At 37.7% G+C, this 24,271-nt stretch overlaps 1 protein-coding gene across 1 annotated transcript in view; it reads right to left on the bottom strand.

The window, feature by feature from the left end:
* LOC145991469 (O-acyltransferase like protein-like) overlaps positions 1 to 24,271 on the bottom strand; it is a 73,401-nt gene that overhangs the window by 7,706 nt on the left and 41,424 nt on the right. The window contains exons 2-9 of the mRNA XM_083127476.1: positions 19,573 to 19,748; positions 17,743 to 17,927; positions 13,567 to 13,781; positions 9,471 to 9,632; positions 8,334 to 8,427; positions 7,355 to 7,474; positions 3,701 to 3,866; positions 788 to 867 (exon numbers count right to left, since the gene is read on the bottom strand). Coding sequence (XP_082983602.1) covers positions 788 to 867; positions 3,701 to 3,866; positions 7,355 to 7,474; positions 8,334 to 8,427; positions 9,471 to 9,632; positions 13,567 to 13,781; positions 17,743 to 17,927; positions 19,573 to 19,748 — 1,198 coding nt within the window. The remainder of the gene's footprint in view (positions 1 to 787; positions 868 to 3,700; positions 3,867 to 7,354; positions 7,475 to 8,333; positions 8,428 to 9,470; positions 9,633 to 13,566; positions 13,782 to 17,742; positions 17,928 to 19,572; positions 19,749 to 24,271) is intronic.

Raw genomic sequence — 24,271 nt, 5'->3', positions numbered from 1 at the left:
ATTGCTTTCAATTACAAAAATTGGATCTAATTTTTTTCTTGTTCGCTTCGCTCGCAATCTACTTGTTTTCTGTAATGTCATGTATTTAAATAATATGTGTTGTGTATTTGTATTGAATAAGCTTAGGATACGTACACAATTTAGTGTTAGCTTGTTGAATATGTATATTCTTATTTTATGTCGCTCCATGTTGAATATGTGTAAAACATATGTTGTACATGAAAGTTACACATGTAACTTCGCAATACATTCATCATTTATTTTTTTCCATTCGAAAATACAGTTTATGTCCTTGTTTTCCATTATAAGCGAATGTGAAATTGACGGTGTTGAAAAACTATTTCAAATAATTTGTTCCAAACAAATGCTTTAGCACAGACTTCTACCCCCTTTTTGCGTAATTTATTAGGATAATAATACTACTACCACTACTACTGGTAATAATAATAGTAAAGCCATTATTAATGTTATTATTATTATTATTATTATTATTATTATTATTATTAATATTGGTACGTTTATCCTGGTACTTGCCCCCCCCCGACAAAAAATTCGTGGTTGCACCTGTGGTATTATATTTTTCCGCAAATTTTGTCTGACAAAAATAATTTGAGTAATTAATTCGACATAAACGGGGGGATGTTTTACCTTTTGGGGGGGGAGTTCAGCATGGGCCTTGGGGGGGGATGGGCACCCCTGGTATGAGATGTAAGAGTTTTGAAGGGGAGCTTATCCTTTCGGACGCACACCGTAATCTAACCATGTCATAATAATGCATCCAACTCACCTAGCTGCCACCATGAGAAGAGCGGCTCCAATCGCATAGAACAATGTGTCGTTGGTCAGGTACCAGCTCCATCGCATGCACTGAAATGGCAAACAATATGACAAATACAGAGTACCCTTCTGAATGAACAATTATGTTGTACAGAATAAATTACCTATATAATGAATGTAATAACGAAAGTGCATGTGAACGCTCTAGAAAGTATGTAAAGATATGTAATTTATCAGATTTTGGAATATCAGCTGCTATTAGAATGTGTTTCGTGGAGGAAACATCTTGACACAAGAAAATCTTATGGCTGCTTACGAAAGCATTAGTCTGACGTCAGGTCAGAAGACGAAATGCGGCTTGACCAAGGAGGTGCTTGAGTTTTGTGCGACAAGTGAGATCAGGTGATCGCCGGGGACTTTTGATATGCTGTTAATGCTCCTACAAAGAGATTATTTACCGAATTTTAGCTTGCTATGAATTAGTTCCTTTCTTTCAAGAAAATTTGTCTAATATGAAAGCGCTACTAAGTCGCATGTTATATGGCATTAATACTTTCAGAAAGTAAAAAATCAATATTATTGCAAATCATAAATATTATTTGCGTAAGACGTACACTAATAATCATTAATTCTGATATTGTCTACCATCTTTCAGCTTACTATCAGTCTATCGTGAGAAAGTATGTAAGAACTATTAAATAAAGTTTCTGTAATCTGCTAATCGAATAATGTTTTATTTAAGTTTCCAAAAAACTACACACTACTACCATCTATCATACTCTTGCGTAATGGCAATGCGAACCAAGTTGAAGCAAACGTTGGCAGATGGCACTCTTTGCCGTGTGCTACGCCTGCCACCTACCGAAAGCTGCACGAACTTCTTACATGCTTCTTCAAATGCTGATAGATGATTTTTCTTGAGTGACGAACTGAGAGAGGGGGAACAAGGGGGACAGTAGCGGATCCAAAGGTTATAGTTTGGAAGGGCGAATCTCAGTCGGGCACCTCACCTCATCAAGAATCAATCCTTACCTACACTTGCACTGTTTTACTGTAAACAGGAACCACCAAGCAGATTTGCATATTGACTTTGAATTGTTGTTTTAAGCCCACTTTATGCACAAATAGGCTAACCGGGACTGGACCTATAGTTTAAAGTGGAATCTAACCACCCCGGCTATCGAACCTGGGAACACTTGATTACAAGGCGACGCCATCGGGGAGGGCCCGAAAACATTAATTCCTGCCATTGTCGCGGTAAACTTAACAATCAAATATGACGAGTAAAGTGAATAAACGAAGAAAATAAAGTGTTAAGTTCGAAGGCATATTGCGCAGTGGTTGAGATCCACATTTAAACTGTAGGTTCACTTCCGATTAGCCCATCATGAGCACAAAGTGGTCTCAAATCAAACTTTATAATAATATTCTCGAGTCTGTTAAACTTGCTGGCGAAAGACAGAACATTTTAGTAGTTAAAAATATTAGTCATAATTATAAATCTAAAAATCTGGCAGTTGGGAGGGGCGATCACCCCTGTCGCCCTCCCCGTGAATCAGCGCTTGAAGGGGGACCACACCTATTCGACAATACCACCTATTTTACTGCACCCAGCAAGCAAGTAGAACTATTGTATATTTAAAGTGCTCTTTTAAGCCATATGTATGCTTTTATTGCGAACATTCAATATGATTGCACCCCTAAAAATATTCTCACCACCTTTCTTTTGCCACCCCACTTACTTCCTTAATTTTTTGTGGCTTCGTTAATGTTCTCACTCAAGAATGTATAATTGTAGTTCCTGATTCAGATGCCAAAAATCGGAAGAAGAAAAAAATATTTGTGCTACAACCTTTGAAGTTTACTTAAGGTTCAAATAACATGCTACTTGAAAGAATTAAAACTTGGGAACCCAGGTTAAGAAAATATTAACACAACCGCTGGTTTATTTTCTCTCTTTACATACGACAGCGGGACACGCCGTGTCCATGCGCTAGGGCATGCTACTGTCACGCGGGAAACCCGGGTTGGATTCATGATTTCAGGAGAGAATTTTTCCAAATAATATCCTTTCGTGAAGCAGCTCTGGGACACACACACACACACACACACACACACACACACACACACATAGTGTGTATAAGGCAAGAAGGCCAGCTTATTGAATTTAAAATTGTTTGCCCCATCATCTACATGATCGCTGTAGCGTAGTGGGAATCCCCTCTCCCTCCCTCCAGTAGAAAAAATATGCGGAAACAAACAAAGCAAACTTTTCTTGTCCTCATGTACAGTGACGGATTAAGGTTGGTGCTATTGATGCTGCAGCATTAGCCCCAGATGAAAACAGACAAGAATTTTCCGAAAGCTGAACAGTTTTCTTTTGCTATATCAACCTGAAAATAAATCTTAGAATGAAATTTGGAGCCCCGATTTTGGACACCTCGTTACTTTTTACACTGTTACTATTATTCAGCAGCATCAAGCCCAATTTCGTCTTAATCCAGCCCTGCTAATGTATTGGTATCAGGCAAGACAATACACATATTGAAACGAACTTGTTATGAAAGTATGCGTTTTAAGAAATTATCCAGGACAATGTAAGAATCTTACTTTAACTTGAATGCCAAAGCAGAGAATGAAGTTATCTTTCACTGGACTTGTGTGTGTCTCTTCATCTATTTTGTCACATCATCACTCATCCTCATCTTCGCGATTAACCAAAAGTTGCAGAAAAGCGAAGTAAAATAAACCAAATAAATCTATCATTAAATCAATTAAACCTTCAATTGTATATATGTGAGGCATTCCGTTGAATTTTCTGGTATATTTTCTACACTGCTACGCCAATGTTTCGTCGTTCAGTTGTTGAGGCCAAGAGGTAGAGAGACAGCGTCAAAAACCACAATACATAATGAACACGTACCATTTCTTTGTCCGGAAAAATGGTGTTGACGAAGAGCAAGTTCCTCCACCAGTACTTGGGGCAATTCTCCTGAGCCCCCGTGTAGTCCTCAAACACCGAGCTCTGATGCGCCCACTTGGCGTACAGCTCCAACGCCCCCAGGACGAACATATATGGAGGGGCCAATCTGCAAGACAAAACACCCAAAAATGCATTCGAAACTCTTTCAGTTGTGCAGTACATACAAAATATTAGAAGCGGGAAAATAAGCTCACAGAATTCAAAAATGGCGGCACATCTTCATAGTACCTATCTTCACCGCCAGGCTCCGCTACTTTCAGAAATGGCGTTTCCCAAAAAGCTCTTGTGCAAGGTTGCCAGAAGTTCCGATTTAATCGGGACAGTCCTTTCCTTTTAATCCCTGTTTTTCTGATCGCGGCCGGGACGTGTAAATGTCTTTCTTGTCAGCACATGTTCGGACATGTTCTCTGTTTTGGTTATACGAAACACTTATATTTATTGTAAAATTATTTCAATTAGTTCTAACACATGCTGGTGGAGGAATGAACTATATTTATTTATCAGTATAGCTTGAATTCGGTATGTGTTTTTGCTTCCTTACTACAAAGAAAAAACTGTTTTGTTTGTTTCTCTATCTCTCAAAAGCAGTCCTTCTCTCAAAAAGTTTCTGTCTGACTTCATGTCTGTTTCTTTCTTTCTCTCTCTCTCCGTCATTCTCTTCCTGCTTTAGTGACAGATTTTCCCTGTCTATCCCACTCTTCTTCCCCTGAAGTTTCCTGCCTTCTTTTTCCCTCATTTTCCTATCCTTCTCTCTCTCTTTTACTGCCCTTCTCCCTTTCTATTTCTCTCTCTCTCTATTTTACTGTTCTTCTCCCTTTCGATTTCTCTCTCTCTCTTATTTACTGCCCTTTCTATTTCTCTCTCTCTATTTTACTGCCCTTATCCCTTTCCATCTCTCGCTATATACTATATATTTTACTGCCCTTTCTATTTCTCTCTCCCTCTCTTCCTACCGTAGGCGCACCCAGAAATTTTCAGGGAAGGGGGGGGGGGGTGTTGAACCAAATGAAAAAAAAAAAGCTGATGTGGTTCTAATTCTCAAGCAACAACTATGGTACGGGATGAATTGAAAGTCATACAAAATGGTGCAACAATTGATAAATGCTTCTGTACCGTTCCAAATAGTGATCTTGTTATTTCAAAATGATACAAGGATGAGACGAGACATTTAAAATTGCAGAGAAAAGTAATTATCTCTACAAACATGATGGCCCAAACTTGGGATTTCTGTACCCCATAATCCCCTCTTCGGTGCGCCCATGCTTCCTTCAATATCCCTCTCTCCTTCTATCTATTTACCTGTCTATCCTCCACACTGTCTATCTCCTCTCCCCCCCCCCCCCCTCTCTCTCTCTCTCTCTCTGGGGGTTTAGAAGCTAAGCCAATTACGCCTCTGCTTTTCCTATGAATCCGCTATTCAAACGCCGGTTCGTACTGGGGCACACAACATCACTTTATCACTCTTAATACCAATAACGGAAACAACACCAAGTGAGGAAAATGTTTGCATCCAGAGCCCCCGGTACACGTGCCTGCTCCCTGACTTTTCCAGGAAGAAACTGTGTCAGCTCCAGTGGAGGGGGCTGACTGGAAATTTTGTGTCCGAGATCGATTTCGGGATCTGCCAGCACCAGTCTCGGGAACTTCCACAACAAACCCAGTTAAAGGATACAGGATTGGGGGAAACGTGTCAACCGAGCTGACAGAGGCAGTCTTCGATAAGTGAAGGAATTGGAAACTTTAGGATTAGAAACGAAACAACTATTGTACAATTCTGCTGCTGGAAAGTCTAGGAAAATAATAGGAGCTTATCCGTAAGATCTATTAATCAATGATGAAAACCACTACTCCGAATTCACCTTACCCAACCAAAATTTAAAAGTAAAAGGGTGTATGTTTACTAGAGACAAAGACAAATATAAACATATTAACCAAAATGAAAATAAAAATATGTTTATTGGACATAGGAAAGTTGTATGATGCATTATACTATATTTTTACCTTTTTTATTACATTTATTTTTAAAAAGTTATTAAAAGTATTGTACAGGGAGTCCATAAAGTCCTGCAAAAAACTAAAACTCTATAACTTTTTAGATGTTGCATTTAACAATACACATTTTTTGGATGAGAAGGGTGGAAGTTAAAAGTTTTGTTCTGGCCACAATGCTCAGTGACACTTGCACTGGTAATCACGTGATCATGCGACTTAAGATGGCGTCCATCCAGGAAAAGCCACAGTGTGTTCTGTGGTTTGCAGAGTTAAAATGTTGCGTTTCAGTGCGGAGAAAGTTCCAAACAAAGTATGGGAAACCACCCCCAGCAGACACAAGTATCAAGAGATGGTATGAAAAGTTCAAGGCAACGGGAAGTGTGTGGAAAGCCAGGAACGAGTGACGATGTGATTCAGACAGTGCAGCACAGCGTAGGCCGGAGTCCAATGAAATCGCTTAAACGAAGATCCTTGTAACTGGGAATATCTAAGTCAACGTTACACAAGATCGTACGCAAAAAGGAGAAGGCCCGGCCCTACAAGTTAAAATTTGTACACGAGCTGATAGACGAAGACTGTGACATGATAATGAAATTTTGTGAATCAGGAGAGATGGATTGGCTGAAGAGGACCCACACTTTGGCCTGCAAGATCACCAGACTTGACACCTTGCGATTACTGGCTGTGGGGACATGTAAAGACCGAGGTGTATTCATAGAAACCAGCTAATCTGGATGACCTAAAAGAAAAAATAATAAGAGATGTGATTCTGAATATCCCAGGAGAGCACCGTCAGCACGCAATTCTCGGTTTAACAAAAATACTGCAACAGTGTTTGGACAATTGGAGGTTTGGCGATGAACCTAACAAGCAGGAAATAAACTTTGAACCTTGCTGTAAGTACACACAAAATATTTTGTTAATAAACTTAAGAGTTTTCAAGTTATGGAGTTTTAGTTTTTTGCAGGACTTTATGGACTCCCTGTATATAGTAAAAAAATCAAAAAGGTAAACATGGAAGTCCTTCAAAGTATTCGTAAAATGTTTATTCTTACATAATAGATGAACTTACTTTTATTTCTATAATGTTTTCTAAAGGCCTCCGTGGCGGAATAGTTAGCACAGCGCGCTACAACACCAGGGGTCCCGGGTTCGAATCCCGGCATGGATGTTTGTGATTGTCCCTTCATCAATTGCATCATATCATCACTCATCCTCATCTTCGCGATTAGCGAAAAGTGGCAGAAAAGCGAAGTAAATTAAACAATCAATCAATTTTTTTTAATATTGGAAATAGTCACGCTGAAGAATAATTGAATACACTAAAGTAAATAAAAATAGTGATTTGAGTTGTCAAGAACTAGTTCAAATGTAGCCGAACATATGCGAAAATAATAACCCATTTAATTTAATTGACACGTTATGTCCATAGCTTGCTCAACTTTTCCATAAGCTGCTTCGAAAATTAGTCTCCTAAATTTTCCCTCTGCACTGTACAAATCCATAAACATTTATACATCTCATAGGTGCCTCTTTCAATGCATTTTATTAAATCGTCAAATTCTAAATAATTATACCTCTTCAGAAAATAACAGTACTTACCGCAATATTCTCTGTAGTACCATTTTAAAGAATTTCCACAAACTAGCATGTTTATTGGTAGCATTAATTTTGCTTTCCTTCGCAGTCCTTTGGAAGTGAAGCAACGTTAGCAAAAGACCACTGGAAGGGAATACAAAAATAAATCTAAAATAAAAACTCACAACATTCAAAGATAATCTTGTAAAACTGTGCATATGTAAACAATATGTTATAAATTTAGGGAAAAGCTTTACTATTTTCTATGTATGTCATTGATTAACTAAAAATGTTAAAGTTTACAAACTATTTCTCTACTTCCATATGTTCAATCCTCCATTTTATGAAACACCTTGCTATTAGATCTATAAAAGCATTATGAATATCCTTATATAAGTGTTAAGTACATGGTTAAAACTTCCTTTAAAGCCACCTTCTGTGAAAATCAGTAATTTAATAAACATTCAAGTTTGGACTACAGAACAAACTTTTCTTGTTCCACGAATCAGTATAAAAAAATTGAAACAAAATTATCTTGTGCGGTATCCAAAAAAAATGTCTGGAATACCCCCCCCCCCTTCTCCCAAAAAAAAGGCACTGGGAACCAAATATTTCTTTAAATATCTGACAAACAAATAATTAATTTTCTTTAGTTATTGTGACCAAATCAATTTCATTTGCTTCGAATTACCAAAAATTTAGTGAAAATGACCAAGTCTAGTGAAGACTATAACGTTCATCTTTATTTAAAAAAAGCTTTTTTTAAAAGAAAAAAACAACATCGATTGAAATAAATCGTTTTTTTTTTCAGTATAGAGATCACCTAACCTCCAAATCATGTAGGTAGAGGGATTCATATTAGGAATTCAATTATTGTTTAAATGCACATATTCATATTAATTTGAATATATTTTGTAATAACCTGTTAACCTACAGAAATCTGATTTTCACTTCAAGACTTAAAGGCATTTCATAACTTCATAGTAAGGGAGCATTATCGTACCTGATAACAAAAAAGTTGTCCACCGCAAGAGGTCCACTAGTCAAGCAACGCACAACAAAACCAACGTTTCTATTCCTACCGCTTTCTCCGTTATCTGTAATAGTAGGCCCATTAATTAATCAGATAATAAATTATTGCTACGTAACTCCGAAACGAAACATTTTTTTCCTCTACAATTTTTAGAATTATAAAGGCCCATACAATATTTAAAGATAATTTTATAACAATAAAAGACCGAGACAAAATGCTTAATTGAATAAAATGTATCTCTGACAGACAATATTATTATCATTCTTCAGCTCAATATCCTAAATTATTAAAAAATTATGATTCATTCATCGGGTAGTTATTTTTTGAAACATTAATTTGTAATTTATTGTTTTTTCTAACTTAATAATATTACTTTCTAAATTTTTTTCCGTGTTACTTTTCACTGATAAACGAACACATTCTGTAAAGTGTGCCAGATTTTCCTCCATTATGTTTATATATATATATATATATATATATATATATATATATAATATAGGTTAACTGGTATCCAAAACACTTTTCGTAAGAAATAGAAAATAAGGCTACTTGTTTTATTTGTTAATGAAAAACAACTAACACTATAATAAATAATACATTTAAATGCAATACCAATTACTTTCTTCAAAATTAGTAAGTTTACACATCTTACATTATTTAGTTATGAAACGTAGGAATACCTCCCAATAAATATAAGTGTTAACATATGAATTACTTACTTACTTATGAAATGTAGGGACCCTTTTTCAGAAATGTTATAGTGAGACAAAACTATTATCAACACCAAAGATAGTAATACTAATATAAGATATTCATTGATAAATGTTGGCAGATTAATTGAATTTAACTATTAACGGTCTTCGAAAGTGTGCCTAGTAAGTTGAAGAATTAATATACAAGTTCATTTCGGAAAGTTCCTAACTATTTGATATTGCAATAGTTCAGTTTAATCTCAGGAAAGTGCAAAAAGCTCGTCACATGAAAGTAGATATGAATTTACTTTCTATTACAATTGTTTCGTCCGTAATACTGTTAAGCACTTATACGGGTGAAGTGATATTATGTTCCCCGCCCATCCCCTCTATTGGTATTTTCTGAAGCACAAACCTGAAAATATGAACGGCAGTGAACAACAATGAAACGCCACGATCCATGTTAAACTCAAAACTCGGAGTCCATCCAGAGGCATCAGGTTAGAGTCCTTGACTTCCACAAGTTTCTTCACGTTTGATGGGATGGAGAACGACAACAATATCCTGGACAAAGTGTCTAAAAATTGAAAGCAAAAACTTTAGTTAAATTGGCACCCCTGTTGGCACTTCTCTATAGTTTTAAAAAATGCAATTTTACATCAGACAGTTATTTACATGTTAATTATTTTAATAGCAAACAGTTTCTGACACTATACACATTGGATCACTGTTTAGATTGATCGATTTGGTGTTTTAAGTCCACTTTATGCACAGTAAGGCTAATCGGGACTGGACCTGCAGTTTAAAGTGGGATTTGAACCACTATATGACTCCACCGGGTTCGAACCCGGAACCCCTTGATTACAAGGCAACGACGCTACCACTGCGCCATCGGGGAGGCCCATCATCACTGTTTAGAATCTTTACACGTGTCCAATATGAAATTACACTTACAATATTTTCTGTAATTGATTCAGTAAACCGAGGAAACAGAAAATCGCAGTTTGTGACTTATATGCCTTTCCCGAACGCCCTAGACGTTTGTTTCGACAGGCTCAAGGATGGACGATTTTATTTGGTTTGACTCTGCTTTTGCACACTAGCGTACATAGCTACTATCTAGGGGAGCGGTATACACAATAAGATAGTTCGTGTTTTTAGAACTTTGTACTCTCAAATATGACAATCGGGGGTCATTTTAGGGTGGATTTGCATTTACCACTCTGTTTTTTCCCGAGATCCTCGCTGTTTCTATTTGAAATCTCAAATTTTATCTCAACATTTCGGAGGGGACAGTAGCCCCATCAGCCCGAACCCTTTTGCTTGGCTTTCGGATAAAGATGGTAAGTTCTCTTTCTTTCTATCTTCGTTCCCTCTTTCTGTTCTCCCTCTCTATCTTTCTGTCTTGATCTTTCTTTCTGTCTTGCTCTTTCTTTCTCTGATTTTCATCTTTCTTTTTCTGCCTCTGTTTGTCACCCCTTCTCTATATCTCTCTTTCTTTCTGTCCTTGTTTCCCTCTTTCTTTTTTGTTTCTCGTACTCCCTCTCCCCCTCTCTCTCTTTATTTCTTCCTCGTTTTCTCCTATTTTCTCTCTTCCGTTCATTTCTTCCTCTGCATCTCTTTTAGTCACTTTCTCCTTCTTCAATTCCGTATCCCTTTCTTTTTATCTCCTGCTCTCCTACACGTGTGATTCAGCTCTACTCTAAATGGTTCTGAGAATTTCTCATGCAGGCAAGGGCGCATTTAGAGGGGGGTCCGGTGGATCTTGACCTCCCGAAAGACTTATTATGTGCATAATTAAATATGCAACATACTTGTTTACTGTTGAATAATATGAAGTTGATTTATTTCCGTAGAACTTACACAAAGGTAAAGATTAGATTATAGTTATTCAGATTTGCGTCGACAGTGCCCGTGAATATGTATGCGTACCACTACTAATAATTAATATGCATGAGAATAATGATGGAAGACAGTACTCTCATGAGCTAAACCTTACAACCTTTTTGGTATTCAATAAATGATCCTTTTTTTACATTAATTTCTTTGATAGGACAACTTTTATAGTAAAAAATATAGTGATCTGATCGAGACATTAGCTACATAACAACTATCTCTATTCGTATATAATCTGTTCATGTAATAATAACAATAACAATAATTATTAATTTACCTATTTTATTCTTATTAATTATGAACTTTATTATTATTATTATTACATGTGAGATACTTGGTTGAGAACCGTCCCGAAATATAGAATATAGTTCTAGATATTTATTTATTTAATTGAAACACAACAGGTGCATGCCCAGTTGCAGTGTTCAATATGGGATAACACCATTACATAAACAAGATCATAACTAAGAAAATTAACAAAAATATTAATAACGCAGTATACATTTTATATTTAATAACAATCGTGAAAAGAATTCGATTATTAGATTATAGAGACAAAGGGAACACAGAGGCAATACAATAAAAATGATGCTGAACTGTTGGATATAACCTTACAAGCTGAATGAAAACAAAAAAAATTCTATGAACAAAACAAAACATAAAAAAATTCAGTGAGTAGATCTAAAGTTACATTTAAATAGGTCTAAGCTTGCGTTAGTCTTAGAAACTGAATTAAATAACTTGCACATTCCCCTCATGGGTTCAGCTTCGGCCATTTTTGTTCTTCCAAGGGGGATTTGAAAGAGGTCAGTTCTGGGCCTTAACATACTGTTTGTTACGTAAAACTTTAAATTCAACAGCAAATGAGAATAATCTATTTTACAATTAATAAGTTTGGAGAGGAAAGTTAATTGACTTATTTGCCTCCTTTCGTCGAGTGACAAAATATTCAGGATTTCGCGTAATATGTTGTTAGGAGTGAGGTTTGGATATGTACCATTAAGTTTAAATAGTAGATATCTGAGAAATTTATTTTGAAGTTTCTCTAATTTTTCGATATCTTTCTTGAATTGTGGGTTCCAAACAAGAGAGGCATATTCGAGTTTAGATCTGACGAGCGTATGATACAGCAATATAAATGTTTCCTTTTTTCTAAATTGATTACCCATTCTCATTATAAATCCCAAATTTCTGTGAGCTTCACTTAGAATGAAGACAATGTGTGATTGGAATGTTAACTTGTGGTCAAAAGTGGCCCCTAGGTCAGTAACGATATTCTCACTTTGTACTAACATATTAAAAATATGTGTATCAATGTTGAATAGGGTGTCTGTTGTGGCTGAATGATACGTGTTTACATTTCTTTAAGTTCAGGCTGACTTTATTAATTTCACACCACTGAAGCAAGTTATCCAGTTCTTCTTGTAATATTGTACAGTCATCAATCAACATTTACGATATTTTTATATATTTTAACATCGTCAGCAAAGATTGATGTTTCAGATTTCGTGAGTAACTCTGGCAAATCATTTATAAGTATAGCAAGGGACCAAGGTTCGGCCCCTGTGGGACTCGTGAACTGATCATGTATTCAGTTCATCTGCAGCCTTGATACATGACATATTGTCGGCGGTTCTGCAGGTAGGAAGACAGAAGGGTTATAAGTGGAGGAGAAAGGCTATTTTTGGATAATTTCTGTATTAATATATCATGGAGAACTGTGTCGAATGCCTTTGAAAAGTCTGTATATAAAATGTCAACTTGCCCTTTATCATCTATACTGGATGCAATATACGTAGCTTGTCAGTTCCACAAGATTAGTTACGGTTGAGCGCTTTTGGACCAATCCATGCTGATTGGGGAAAAGAATGGGTTTAATACTTGTATATTATCTGCTCGAAGAGTTTTGCTGGTACTGACAATTATGCAATAGGCCTGTAGTTACATATGTCAGCCTTATCAGCGGCTTTGGGAATCGGACAGATTTTGGTTGTTTTCCACATTGCTGCAAATTTCGAAGTTTCAATAGCCAAGTTGTAAAGGGTGTGAAGAGGGTACTTAAGAATTTCCGAACATCCTTTAATTAGATAATAGGGGGATTGAGTCAGGGTCGGCGGATTTTTTAGGTTTAAGTTTCTTGATTGCTTGCTCAATTTCATTGAGTGATATTTCAGAAATATTTAAGATACTAGGACGTGAGTTCATGTTTATATTCGGATGTGGATCTTTGTAGGATGATGGTTCTTTGGAGTATACGGATTCAAAATACTTTGCAAAGAGTACTTTCATTATCGTCAATGGTTTTATCATTATTAGTTAGCTGCACAGGAGGATTCTTTATTTGATTTTTAATATGTGCCTACATGCAAGCTATTTGAGAAGAATAAATGTGGTGTGACTATTTTACGGTGGGCTAGTGCCCCCTCGCGCACCAGTGGCGACGCCCCTTCACAGTGTGTTAGCTCTCACTTCAAACTGTACATCCTGTCCAGATTATTATATCTCAGCATAAAATGTGACCTTAAGTTTGGCAAAAATATGTAATTCAAGAACCATAACTCTGGCCAAAGATTTCCTTCTAAAATATATGATTCTAATTACATACTTATACGTACCGTTTACTTTACTCATGACTCCTGGATCCATCTCTTTCTGAATATCAATTTTCACCCCTGCAGAGTATGTCTTCGGAGCATCACACAAGGCCTTGCACCAGGTGGCAGGGGTTGCGGTGTCGGGTTTCTTGCATTTGATGTCAGCTGACCTGTTCCTCCGGACGTCGTAGAAAGTGCCACTTGCCATCAGGAGGACCAGGATGAAACAGCATCCGCTGAAAGATTAAGAGATGCATGCAGTTTCGAAAAGAGCTTCTATGTGAATTTGTTTCCCTGCTTTTCTGCCTCTTTAGGCGAGGAGTGGCGACGAGGATGAGTGAATAGGAATGAGAGGATGAAGGGACACTCGAAACGAAACACCCATGCCACGGATGGGGCTCGAATCCGGAACCATCGGTATCGATCTAGTGAGTCGGCCACTCAGCGTTCCCGATTACAGAGACTGTTCACGTAAAACAGTAACACTGAATTACAGTTTCGAAACGCTATGTTAATACGCATTCCTGTATCAAATTATATTGGTGATGCATGATTTTAGTATGGCCTAAAATGAATATGATACGTAGCATATGAGTCTTTTCCCTACGTCACTGGACTCACTGACATAATAAAACATTCTCTCAACGCTACATGAAAGAAGTCAATGTAAGCAAGTGCACTTGACTTCTAAGAAATCTTATTGGTTCTACGAATCTTGAGCGTAGGAATATAGTGCATGTGATAAAGCCATAACAATCAAAGTAGCTGCTATATTGAAGTTGTGGCGCTGTTTTCAGCTGTACAGCTAAGATCAATGTATTCATGGGCAAAATACCAGAACTAGCACATAGGAAAGGAACTATTTATCTTAAATGACGTCGTTTTGTGTATATTAACTTCGTTCTTGCAACGGAATGAGAATGAATTCAAAGTATCCCATTTGCAATTGTGATGCTGTAATCGTGTTGCGATCTCTGACCTGCCACTGATGACGTAGTACATGAAGTATGAGTCTCTACACCGGCCTTGTTATAAGAAGGCTTTGGCTCTGTAACCTCTCGCATTTCAAGTCACGATAAAGCAAGCATGATTTTGTGCGTTAAATTTCACATACTCCGGCAGTAACCACAACGAGCAGTTATGAATAAGCAATTACGAACGTGCCACTTTGTTTAAAAGACGGACAGCTAATCAATGACCAAGGTTGACCATATCGATTCGTTCCTTTGTCGCGTTGCTTCTGGGTGTTTCATGGTTCTCCAAGCAAGATCTTCACTAGGGGGCATAGCTTAAAACACTGAACATACATTTCTCCGTTGTTTTCTTTTTTATGTACTGGCGTACGCAGGGGAAAGCTGATAGGGCTACAGCCTCTTCCGAAATTTTGAGAAAATCAAAATTTTTCAAATGAAAAACAGTGAAGAATTCAAGAAACGAAAGATGTAAATGCAAACCCCCTTAAAATGATCTCAGGTTATAATTTTTATCATCGAGTGCAATTTTAACATAGCGAAAAGCTCCAAATGTACGAAATATGTTATTGTGTATCCCGCCCTAGAAGGAAGCTATGTACAGTCATGGACACTTCTGGGTTGCAGTGATCCCATTCAAAGCCAATGGGATTGATAAAATCCAGAAGTGTCCGTGACTATACTGTCCAGCTTCACGATTGCAGCCCCTCCCGAAAAAGAATCCTGCGTAGGTCAATGCCCGTTTAAGTAAATATTTTGGCATTAATTATGCAAGCAAACCTAGGGCATGTCAAGAGGGGGTTATGGGGGTTCAACCCTGATAATAAATATCTTTGAAATTTTAGTACTGCTAATATAGCACGAAAATTGCAATTCTTTTATATTGCAATAATCAGCAAAGTTTCACTTCCTATCTACAGATGGAGTAGAAATCTTGACTACATTGTGCTGTACTGAAACGTATTTAGGGGTCCAGGGGGTCCTGACCCCCCTCCCTCCCGAAAGGTTTATCAAGTACTAAAATTAAATAATGAAAAATATATTCGTTTAGTCTTTGTTGTATAATTTCCTCTGAACTTATTGGAAGACAAGGATTATATTGGGATCATACGGCTTTGAATGACATTACAAAGAAGATTTATGTATACTACTAATCAATATGCATAAAATATTAATCAGAAACTTATTTTTCTCCAACTCCATGTAACATTATTTTTGTTATTCGATAAGTATTCAATTTTTCATCTATTTGACATTAATTTCATTGCCAGGGCACATGTTTTTATGTAAATTATTCCGATCTTAACTACAGGTAAGCTATGTAATGAATATGCGCTGTTATATCTCTATTCTTATACAGTCTTTTCACTTATTCGTGTAATAATAATATAATATTAATTTATGTACTGTATTTAGTATTAATTTTATTTAATATAATTATTTTAATTTAAACCTTATTATTATTATTCCTGAGACACTTGGTTCAGACCCCCCGAACCGAAACATATTTCTAGATACGTGCCTCGCTGTAATGAACATTTTACTTAACGTTTACTGCAGTGTATTGTAACCAAAACATTCTTCAACTTTAACACACTCAAGTAACAAGAATGTAGCTTGAAAGGTTCCCCGGCTGTTGTGGGGTAGTAGTACAAGGTAAGCGAAAGCTTTCTGCACAAGTTGGGGAGAAACTATTATCAGTCTATATAAAACATTCAAATTTCAGCTATAATTGGTATGTGGACTTCGAGTTGGACACAGTTTTCAATCAACACTTTACATATTTCTTATTATCTTGACCTGCAGCGTAACGTCGTGAGAAATAGCACAATGATCAGTACACCTACTACAATTTACATTCTCTTCATATATCCCACATGTTGCAACACGACTGCACGGTATGTTTCAAGACTACAATATAATTACTATTCGATACAATTATTAATGTATCGGGTGATTCAGAAATGATTGTACACTCCTGTTCACAAAAAAAGTGGTACACCACTTTATATAGTTGACAGTTGAAGCATGTGCCACTTTACCTGAACAGGAGTGTACAAACTGTAAAGGAGGTTGGAGGGGGTTACATTCTAGGAGCAGCAAATAAACCACAGTAAACATGGGTCAGAAATGAACCGTTTGTGATAAAATGGCGTCAGCCACTGACGTGTTTGCTGATATTGCGGTAAATTCTAGCAGTGTAGACGCACTCACAGTGCCAAATAGAATTTTATCTTCGTTTCAGTTTAATTATTCAGTATAAATGACTAAACAGATTAAGCAAATCCATCAAGATCCACGCTGTGCAATGAGAAACCCACCTTGCAACACTCCACACTAAAGTTTGTTAAGTGGGGTTTCTTACATTGCATACAAATTCTTGAAAATATCAAACGTTCTCTTTTTAGATTTCCTGCTGAATCGATGTTCTTACGGTTTTTCAAGCATGGTAAAATGACCTAAATGATCCGTTATTTTGTTGCAGCAAGAAATGCTGGTGCCTCTATAATGCGGCAACAAACATGAACTGCTTCATGACGTATAGGAAAAGACAACTTTCGACGGACAAATACCGAGACGGGTGTAAGTTGTTACAAGAGAAGAAAACGAGGAGCGAGCTCTGTGCGTGATGACGTAGGCTAGGGGGACTGACGCCTAGGGCGCTATTCAAAGCTTTTTAAAGACAACAAAGTCAAAGTATGCGACTTGGAATCTTTGTTTCCTCATTTCATAATTTGTAGGAATCATATATTGCAAACCATGGTGTGAGAAGAAAATATCGAAAGACACACATGAAATGTCGGTAGACCCCTACTTGACATTGAGAGGGTGCGCCAATCAATAATCATGCCTAAGGGCGCCAAAATATCTAGCCACGGGACTGCTTCTGTGCTAAAGTGGGCTTAAAAACAATCTCCCATTTTTTTTCGAATGCGTGAATTCTAGGTTATACTTTCTGCTAAAGAGTTGACAGCAGAAATAACTGTCCAGGACCGTCAATTCCCGCTACCATCCAACCACCGTAATAATGATCACGACCATTTATAAAGTATCAACAGCCATTCCATTGTTAACGCCTAATTAATGTAATTTTAGTAATTCAATTATTAAAAGTATATTTATGATGTTCGGAACTGCAATTCATAATCATTTTTCGGGCCTTTGAAAAATATCTGTATGCATCAAGCTCCGCACCCACCTAGGGCCAACCCTGGTTTACACTCACCCCATGATCCTGAAAGTGCCGTCTTGCCAGAAAGGGTAGCTCTCTTGAAGTACCCTCACTTTCACCACATCCAGCGACAACGGGAACCATTTTGACTCTATGGAGGCTGAAAACTCAACGATGCGTCCCACGTCACCGGCAGAGCACACCTTTGGGAGGCAGAGCCCGAGGTGAAGCTCACGGCTCTGTAAGAACAAGAAACAGGTTGCTTTTTCAGATAAATAAAACAAGATAGACGCAACGACTTGCTTTTTAGTGTCTGCCTTCTTCAGCTAAAGCTGAAACATTACACCTATGATAAAGCCGTGCTTGTCCAACAGTATGAACTATCAATATCTCGAAAACTACCACAACTACAAAGGCAAAACTTGGTGCAATGATAAACCTACCAAATAATAATTCAATGCAACATAAATTAACTGAATCGGACTTCCTGTATGACCGTGGAAGACAACAGACCTGTCGATTTCTCGATTGATTTGCTTTATTTTACTTCGCTTTTTGTGCCACTGTTGGCTAATTTGCGAAGATGGGGATTAGTGATGATATGATGAATGGACATTCACAAACATCCATGCCCAGGCCGAGATTCAAACACGGGACCCCTGGCGTCGTAGCGCGATGTGCTAACCAATCCGTCACGGGGGCCGTTCTGTTCTAAAATTTTGTTATATTGAAGGCTTGTCATTTTTTTTATAGATTGATTGAAACAAAATTTTGGATGCGTTAGCACTAAGGCTACCAATCACATTACAGCTTACCATAACTATAATCCTTGCATGTTTATGAGCATTAAAATCTCCTTACCCAGGTTAAAAGCTGAGGCTGTAAAGGTATATAAGGACACTCAGCACATATAAAGACAAAACAAAAGACAACACACTCCCCTACATAGGATTATACTGTCCGTCACACACCTTATCAAATTTCGGATAACATGATTATTTCGTTTCGTTCGTCTGTCAGCTTGTGGCTGAACGTTAACAATTTATCATTTTTTATATTGCGTTATGTTCCAAATTCTTCAAGCTATACTCGTATATACGAAATTTAGTGAGCTGAATGAAATGTAAATTATTAAGTTGATCGATATGTATGTTTTCTCGATTTGGCAGCCCATTTACTTATTCCACTAAACAATATAACTTAATCAATACTTAAAAGTTACTAAAGAATATATCATTCAAAGATAAAATTTAGTGAATTGAAAGAACTAATCGCTATAGCACGCAGGACTTTGTTTCGGGAGGGGCTGGAATTGTAAAGGTGGATAGCAAGTATCTGCTTTCTAGGGGGGCATCATACACAATAAGATATTTCATATTTTTAGAACTTTTCACTGTAAAAATGGCAACCAGGGCTCATTTTAAGGGAGGTATACATTTACCACTTTGTTTTTTGCCGAGTTCTTCATTGCTTTTATTTGAAAACGTCGATTTTCTCAATTTCGGAGGGGGCTGTAGCCCCATCAGCCCCCTTCTGCGTACGCCAGTGGAACTAACAGTACTAGATATCCAGACAATCCAGCCCTTTTGGGTTACGAATTTCAAATCACCTTGATTTTATGGTTTTTAATGAATAATATTAGAAATGAAAAATTGATACCTACTATAGCTTTACTGCGATATTGAAAGCATGAAAGGTATTAACTTATTTTTAATTGTGAGTAATAACTGTATTGATTTAACTATAATATGATCTAAAATAACTATAGACAGTAAATGTTTTATCCCCTTCGTCTTTCAGAATAAATTTCCATTGAAAATATTTTAGTTTAAGTTGCCATCTATGGTTTACAATTAAAGCTTTGTGAGATTGGACATACTGTACCTTCAGATCACCTATAGTGAAATTAGCCTTCGCTCTGACAACATAAAAGGCAACCATGTAAGGGGCCTGGGATGAAGTCCTGTTGTGTCGCACATCCTGGCAGAGGTCGTAGGACCCTGTGAGGAATTTGTTACCCCAGAGGAGGGACTCGAAGTTGTGGGCGCTGGCTCCCGTCACTGAAAAAGAGAAAAAAGAAAGAGTAGTTAGATATAATTGAAAAGTTGACGAAACAATATATTTTCTCCATACATCGAAGCAACAGGTTTACCTTTTTGGTTGCCGGTCCCCGTGGCGGAGTGGTTAGCACGGGTACGAATCCATTCATCAATTTCATCATCTCACTCATCCCCATCTTCCTAGGGGTCCCGGGTTCGAATCCAGGCTTGGGCATGGATGTTTTTGAGTGTCCATTCATCAATTTCATCATATCATCGCTCATCCCCATCTTCGCACAATCAATCAATTACCTTTTTGATTGTTACTTCTGTTTCTACTGGATAGTTATTTAACTTCGCCTTTCTCTCTTCTTGGCTTATCGCGACGATGAAAATGAATGGACTAAATAAATGATGAGACACGCATTCATGTCCTGCTTACAGTGTCAATGCCAAAGAGGGGCAGTGTGGACAACTGCCTCTCCAGAAAAGCGGCTGCAATGAATATGAGCCACAAATTTATTTTAAAGTGTATCTTATTATCGATTACTTTACATTATTGACAGCAGAGAGAAAGTCGATATCGTACGGGTTAATATCGACTTACCAGTTGCGTATTCTCCCATGTTATCTGGTTTACCGGCGGTAGATACAAACTTTTTTTCACATATATTAATATACGTATATATAAATTGCTGGAAACTTTAAGTGGTCGGACTTCTGTTTATGTTGTACTTGCATGCCTGCATTGGTGTTTAATTTCTAATATGTCTAATTAATATATAATAAACATATATACAATAAATAAGGATTGTTGCGGGAAATCAGGTGAAATTTTCAGAATACGCCACTCCGACTTACTTCTGCTGGTGACTGTACTACAACCTGCAATTTCTTTATCTTAACCCTTAAACCGAAATGGACGGGTCATTCATTATTTTATCTAGTAAGAGTGAGTGTCAGAAAAATGTCTCCCAACAAACTTTTGCAGTGATCTTTTTTTCTTATGTTGATTACGCCAAAACTGACAAGAATTAGAAGGGAAGGAAGTACCTACAATGGTTTAAGGACATGTTTTGACCGGGCGAAGGTCATCCAAGGTATTGATTCCCCGTTTCACCCACGCCACTGCACCGAGCGATCCCGAATGTGCCACAAACCTAATTTCCATTGCGCAACTCGTCCAAGGAGGAGAATCACCAGGATCTAGCAGAAGAATCACATTCGAGCATGATTCAGTGTAGAAAGTAGACAGCGCTCCCTTGTTCCGCACACGCGAATGCGAGAACACGAGGGCCAGTGTTGCCAACTTGTAAAGACGCATATCAAATGGATGGTATTTTTGTTACATTTCACGAATTCCTTAATGATGTGTGTGTGTGTGTGTGTGTTTGTATGCAGTGTCATACTGAAAGTATTGTTATCGACTTTGAACATGTCGCACGCAGTATGAACCTAACTTTCAATCCGTCGTCTCCTTCAATTTCAGCCGGCCCCCGTGGCGAAGTGGTTAGCACATCGCGCTACGACGCTAGGGGCCCCGGGTTCGAATCCCGCGCCTGGGCATGGATGTTTCAATTTCATCGCGTCATCAATCAATGATCTTCTCAAATTAGCCAAAAGTGGCACAAAAAGCGAATAAAGAAAATCAATCAATCAAAAATCCTTGAAATCAAAGATTCCCGGTTTCGATACCCGGTGTAGGAACATAGTGGTTCGGATGCCACTTTTTAATCTGTATATCAAGTCGCAATTAGCTATATGTGCCTAAAGTGGAATAAAAACTAAAACTCGAACCCAAGCATTCAACTTTGTAATTGTCGTCGAAATATTGATTTTTATATTTAGCGTCGCTGTTCTTCCAAGTTTGGCTAATCGCGACGATGAGGATGACTGATGGCATGATGAAATTGCTGAAAGAATGTGTCTTTTTTTTCTTTGTGAAGGAATACGAGAACCCCTATGCGGAAGTATTCTCCATCATTCACATTACTTACACTTATATCAATTGGTCTATATTCTCGACTTTTCTCAGGACAGACAAACACAAATACCCATGCCTTACCCGGAAACACTGGCGTTGTAGCGCGCTGTGCTAACCACTCCGCCACGGAGGTGGTCGGCTATCTGTCAAAGGATTGACTGATACATTACTTTGATCTACTTTACTTTTCCCATGGCCTATTGTAAAGATTATAATTAATTATGTTAAAATGAAACTGGTGAAAGCGCTACGCATAGACCGATACAACACAGAGGATTGCACTGAATGTGTGTACAGACGCCAGAACCTCGTTAGTCTGCAACAATGCAGTTGAAGAGGATGACGCTGTGAAAGGAAAATCCTTGAATTCCAAAGTACGGTTTGTTGCATTATTGTTTTGTTTTCTTTTCGATTGTTGTAGTTTCTGTTTGTATTTCCGGCAATTATTTCAAAGACTTTTGGGGACTATAACAAGACCTTAATCGTTGACGTACTCTTGAGAAAATTTCCGATGCTTTCATCAAAACTAGAACTTTTGCACCGTAGTTCATTAAGTCATCATGCTGTTGCTGTCTTCTCAATAGGCCCTATTGTACTGTCTGGAACATTACATGAAATTATGGCACATGTAGCGTCAAGCCCGTACGTTTGGCAACACTGAGCATTAGCGACAGTGGTTCCCTCTGGGCGAGCGACAGGCGTAAAAAATCCATATCGTGTGCCTCCGTAAGCGAACGGGTTAGGTCCACCGCAGGGTGCTGGGAGAAAATAATAAAAAGTGTTGTCAATTCAGATTTGTGCGGAAATCCAGGGTGCGTGGGTTGAATACAAAGGCCTGATGAGTACAATCACGTAAAATACGGAAGTTCCAACGTCGCGTTAACATCAACAGAACGATCAATGCACTCTAACAGGAACAATATATTTTCTTAATGAGGAATGGCCGTCACTTCTTTCTATATATGTTTTCGCACATTAACCTCTTCATATATTACTTTCAGTGCTTTTTATTTCTGGGAAGAAAGGTTCCGCTGCTCTTCAACTTGGTTTGTTTTTGTGTTCATCAGAAAAACTCATGTGTGTTCGCAGAGAGAGTCGAGGAGGGGTCGCCAAATCTCTTACCCTTTGGAATAAGGCAAATTCCTTGTTGTCTGTTTCTTTCCTTGCATCCTCTTTCTAGCTTTCAATCTTTTCCAAGTTTTCGTTAGTACTCTGTGTTCTCTTGTTTACTTTCTCTCTTCTTGACCATTTCTTTTACTATGTTTCCTTCCATTTTCTGTTATTCTCTCTCTCTCTCTCTCTCTCTCTCTCTCTCTCTCTCTCTCTATCGATCTTCTGCTACTCTTCTTCCTTCACTCTCTGTCTCTTTCTGCCTGCTATACTTCTAAATTTATCTTCACTTTCTCACTTTTTCTATTATCCCCTTCTCTCTCCCTCTCCTATCTCACGCACACCACTTCCCTATTCTTTCTCTCTCTCGTATTCTATTTCTTCCTGTCTTCTCTGTTCTTTCTGGCTTCTCTATTTCTCTATCTCTCTTCATCTTCAAATAGTAAAAAAATGACCCGTAGAAATAGGAACCCAACCACCGAGATTGTATCGTTAAATTTATTCACAGGCTGGATTACGCAAGAAGTTCATGCATTAATTTCCTTCGTTATATGATTTTACATATATGTACGAGTATATATGAGATGCAAGAACCGGTTCTCCCTTCACGGAAATCGCTATCCATCAACAAGCAAGTATCTGTCGTGGAGAATAACAACCGCTTCTATCTCGTATGAACAACGCATAATCCCTTTTGTCACGAATAGGGAAGATGTATTCCCATCCCGCAATTGACTACTTCGAGATGTGTCTATTCAGAATATGTTGACTAACCGTTACATCTTACAGAACTTTCGCTACGACGAGGAAAGAATGCTGGGATCGTAAGCTTACGCGCTCAAATAGATTCAACCCAAGGAATTTGGTTGAATCGGTAAGGTGTCGTACGATTATTCGGAAAGTCTGAGGTTCAAATCTCAGGGCCGGCCGACCATCCTGACTGAGATTTTCGACATGAGTAGAATATAGAAAATAAGATTAACTTACATTCAACTGGAGATATACGGACCTTTTCCACTGCCTGTGCCAGGCACGTAGCCGGAGGGGGGCTAGGGGGCTGAAGACCCCCGAAATCCTATAAATATATTTTAAAATAGTGTATAGTGGTAATTAATTTTACTTCCTTAGTAGGATTAAACATTAGATCGAAAAAAAGATTAACGTTTAATAGAGGAAGGAGGTTAAATTTTCATATTCTACCATTTAATCCAAAGAATAAATGGATCCGCAACTCTCAAAATGTATAGTTTTCTTTGTGAGAGGTCCCACAATATAAACTTTGAGTAAAATTTGGGCCTAACCTTTAAAGCCTTTTTTAACAACGGAATGTGTAAAGCTTAGTAACAAAAATACACTAACTATAAATTTCAGTACGCTAATTGTACTGTAAGTAATGTAAGAAAAATAATGGACAACACTTGTGTTGGATATTCACTCATCCGGTGGATCG

This window comes from Lepisma saccharinum, chromosome 8 (assembly GCF_977018435.1).
Source record: "Lepisma saccharinum chromosome 8, izLepSacc3.1, whole genome shotgun sequence".
In the NCBI taxonomy this organism is placed as follows: domain Eukaryota; kingdom Metazoa; phylum Arthropoda; class Insecta; order Zygentoma; family Lepismatidae; genus Lepisma; species Lepisma saccharinum.
The sequence above is the reverse complement of the archived record's forward strand: the minus strand, read 5'-3'. Positions and strand labels throughout refer to the sequence as shown.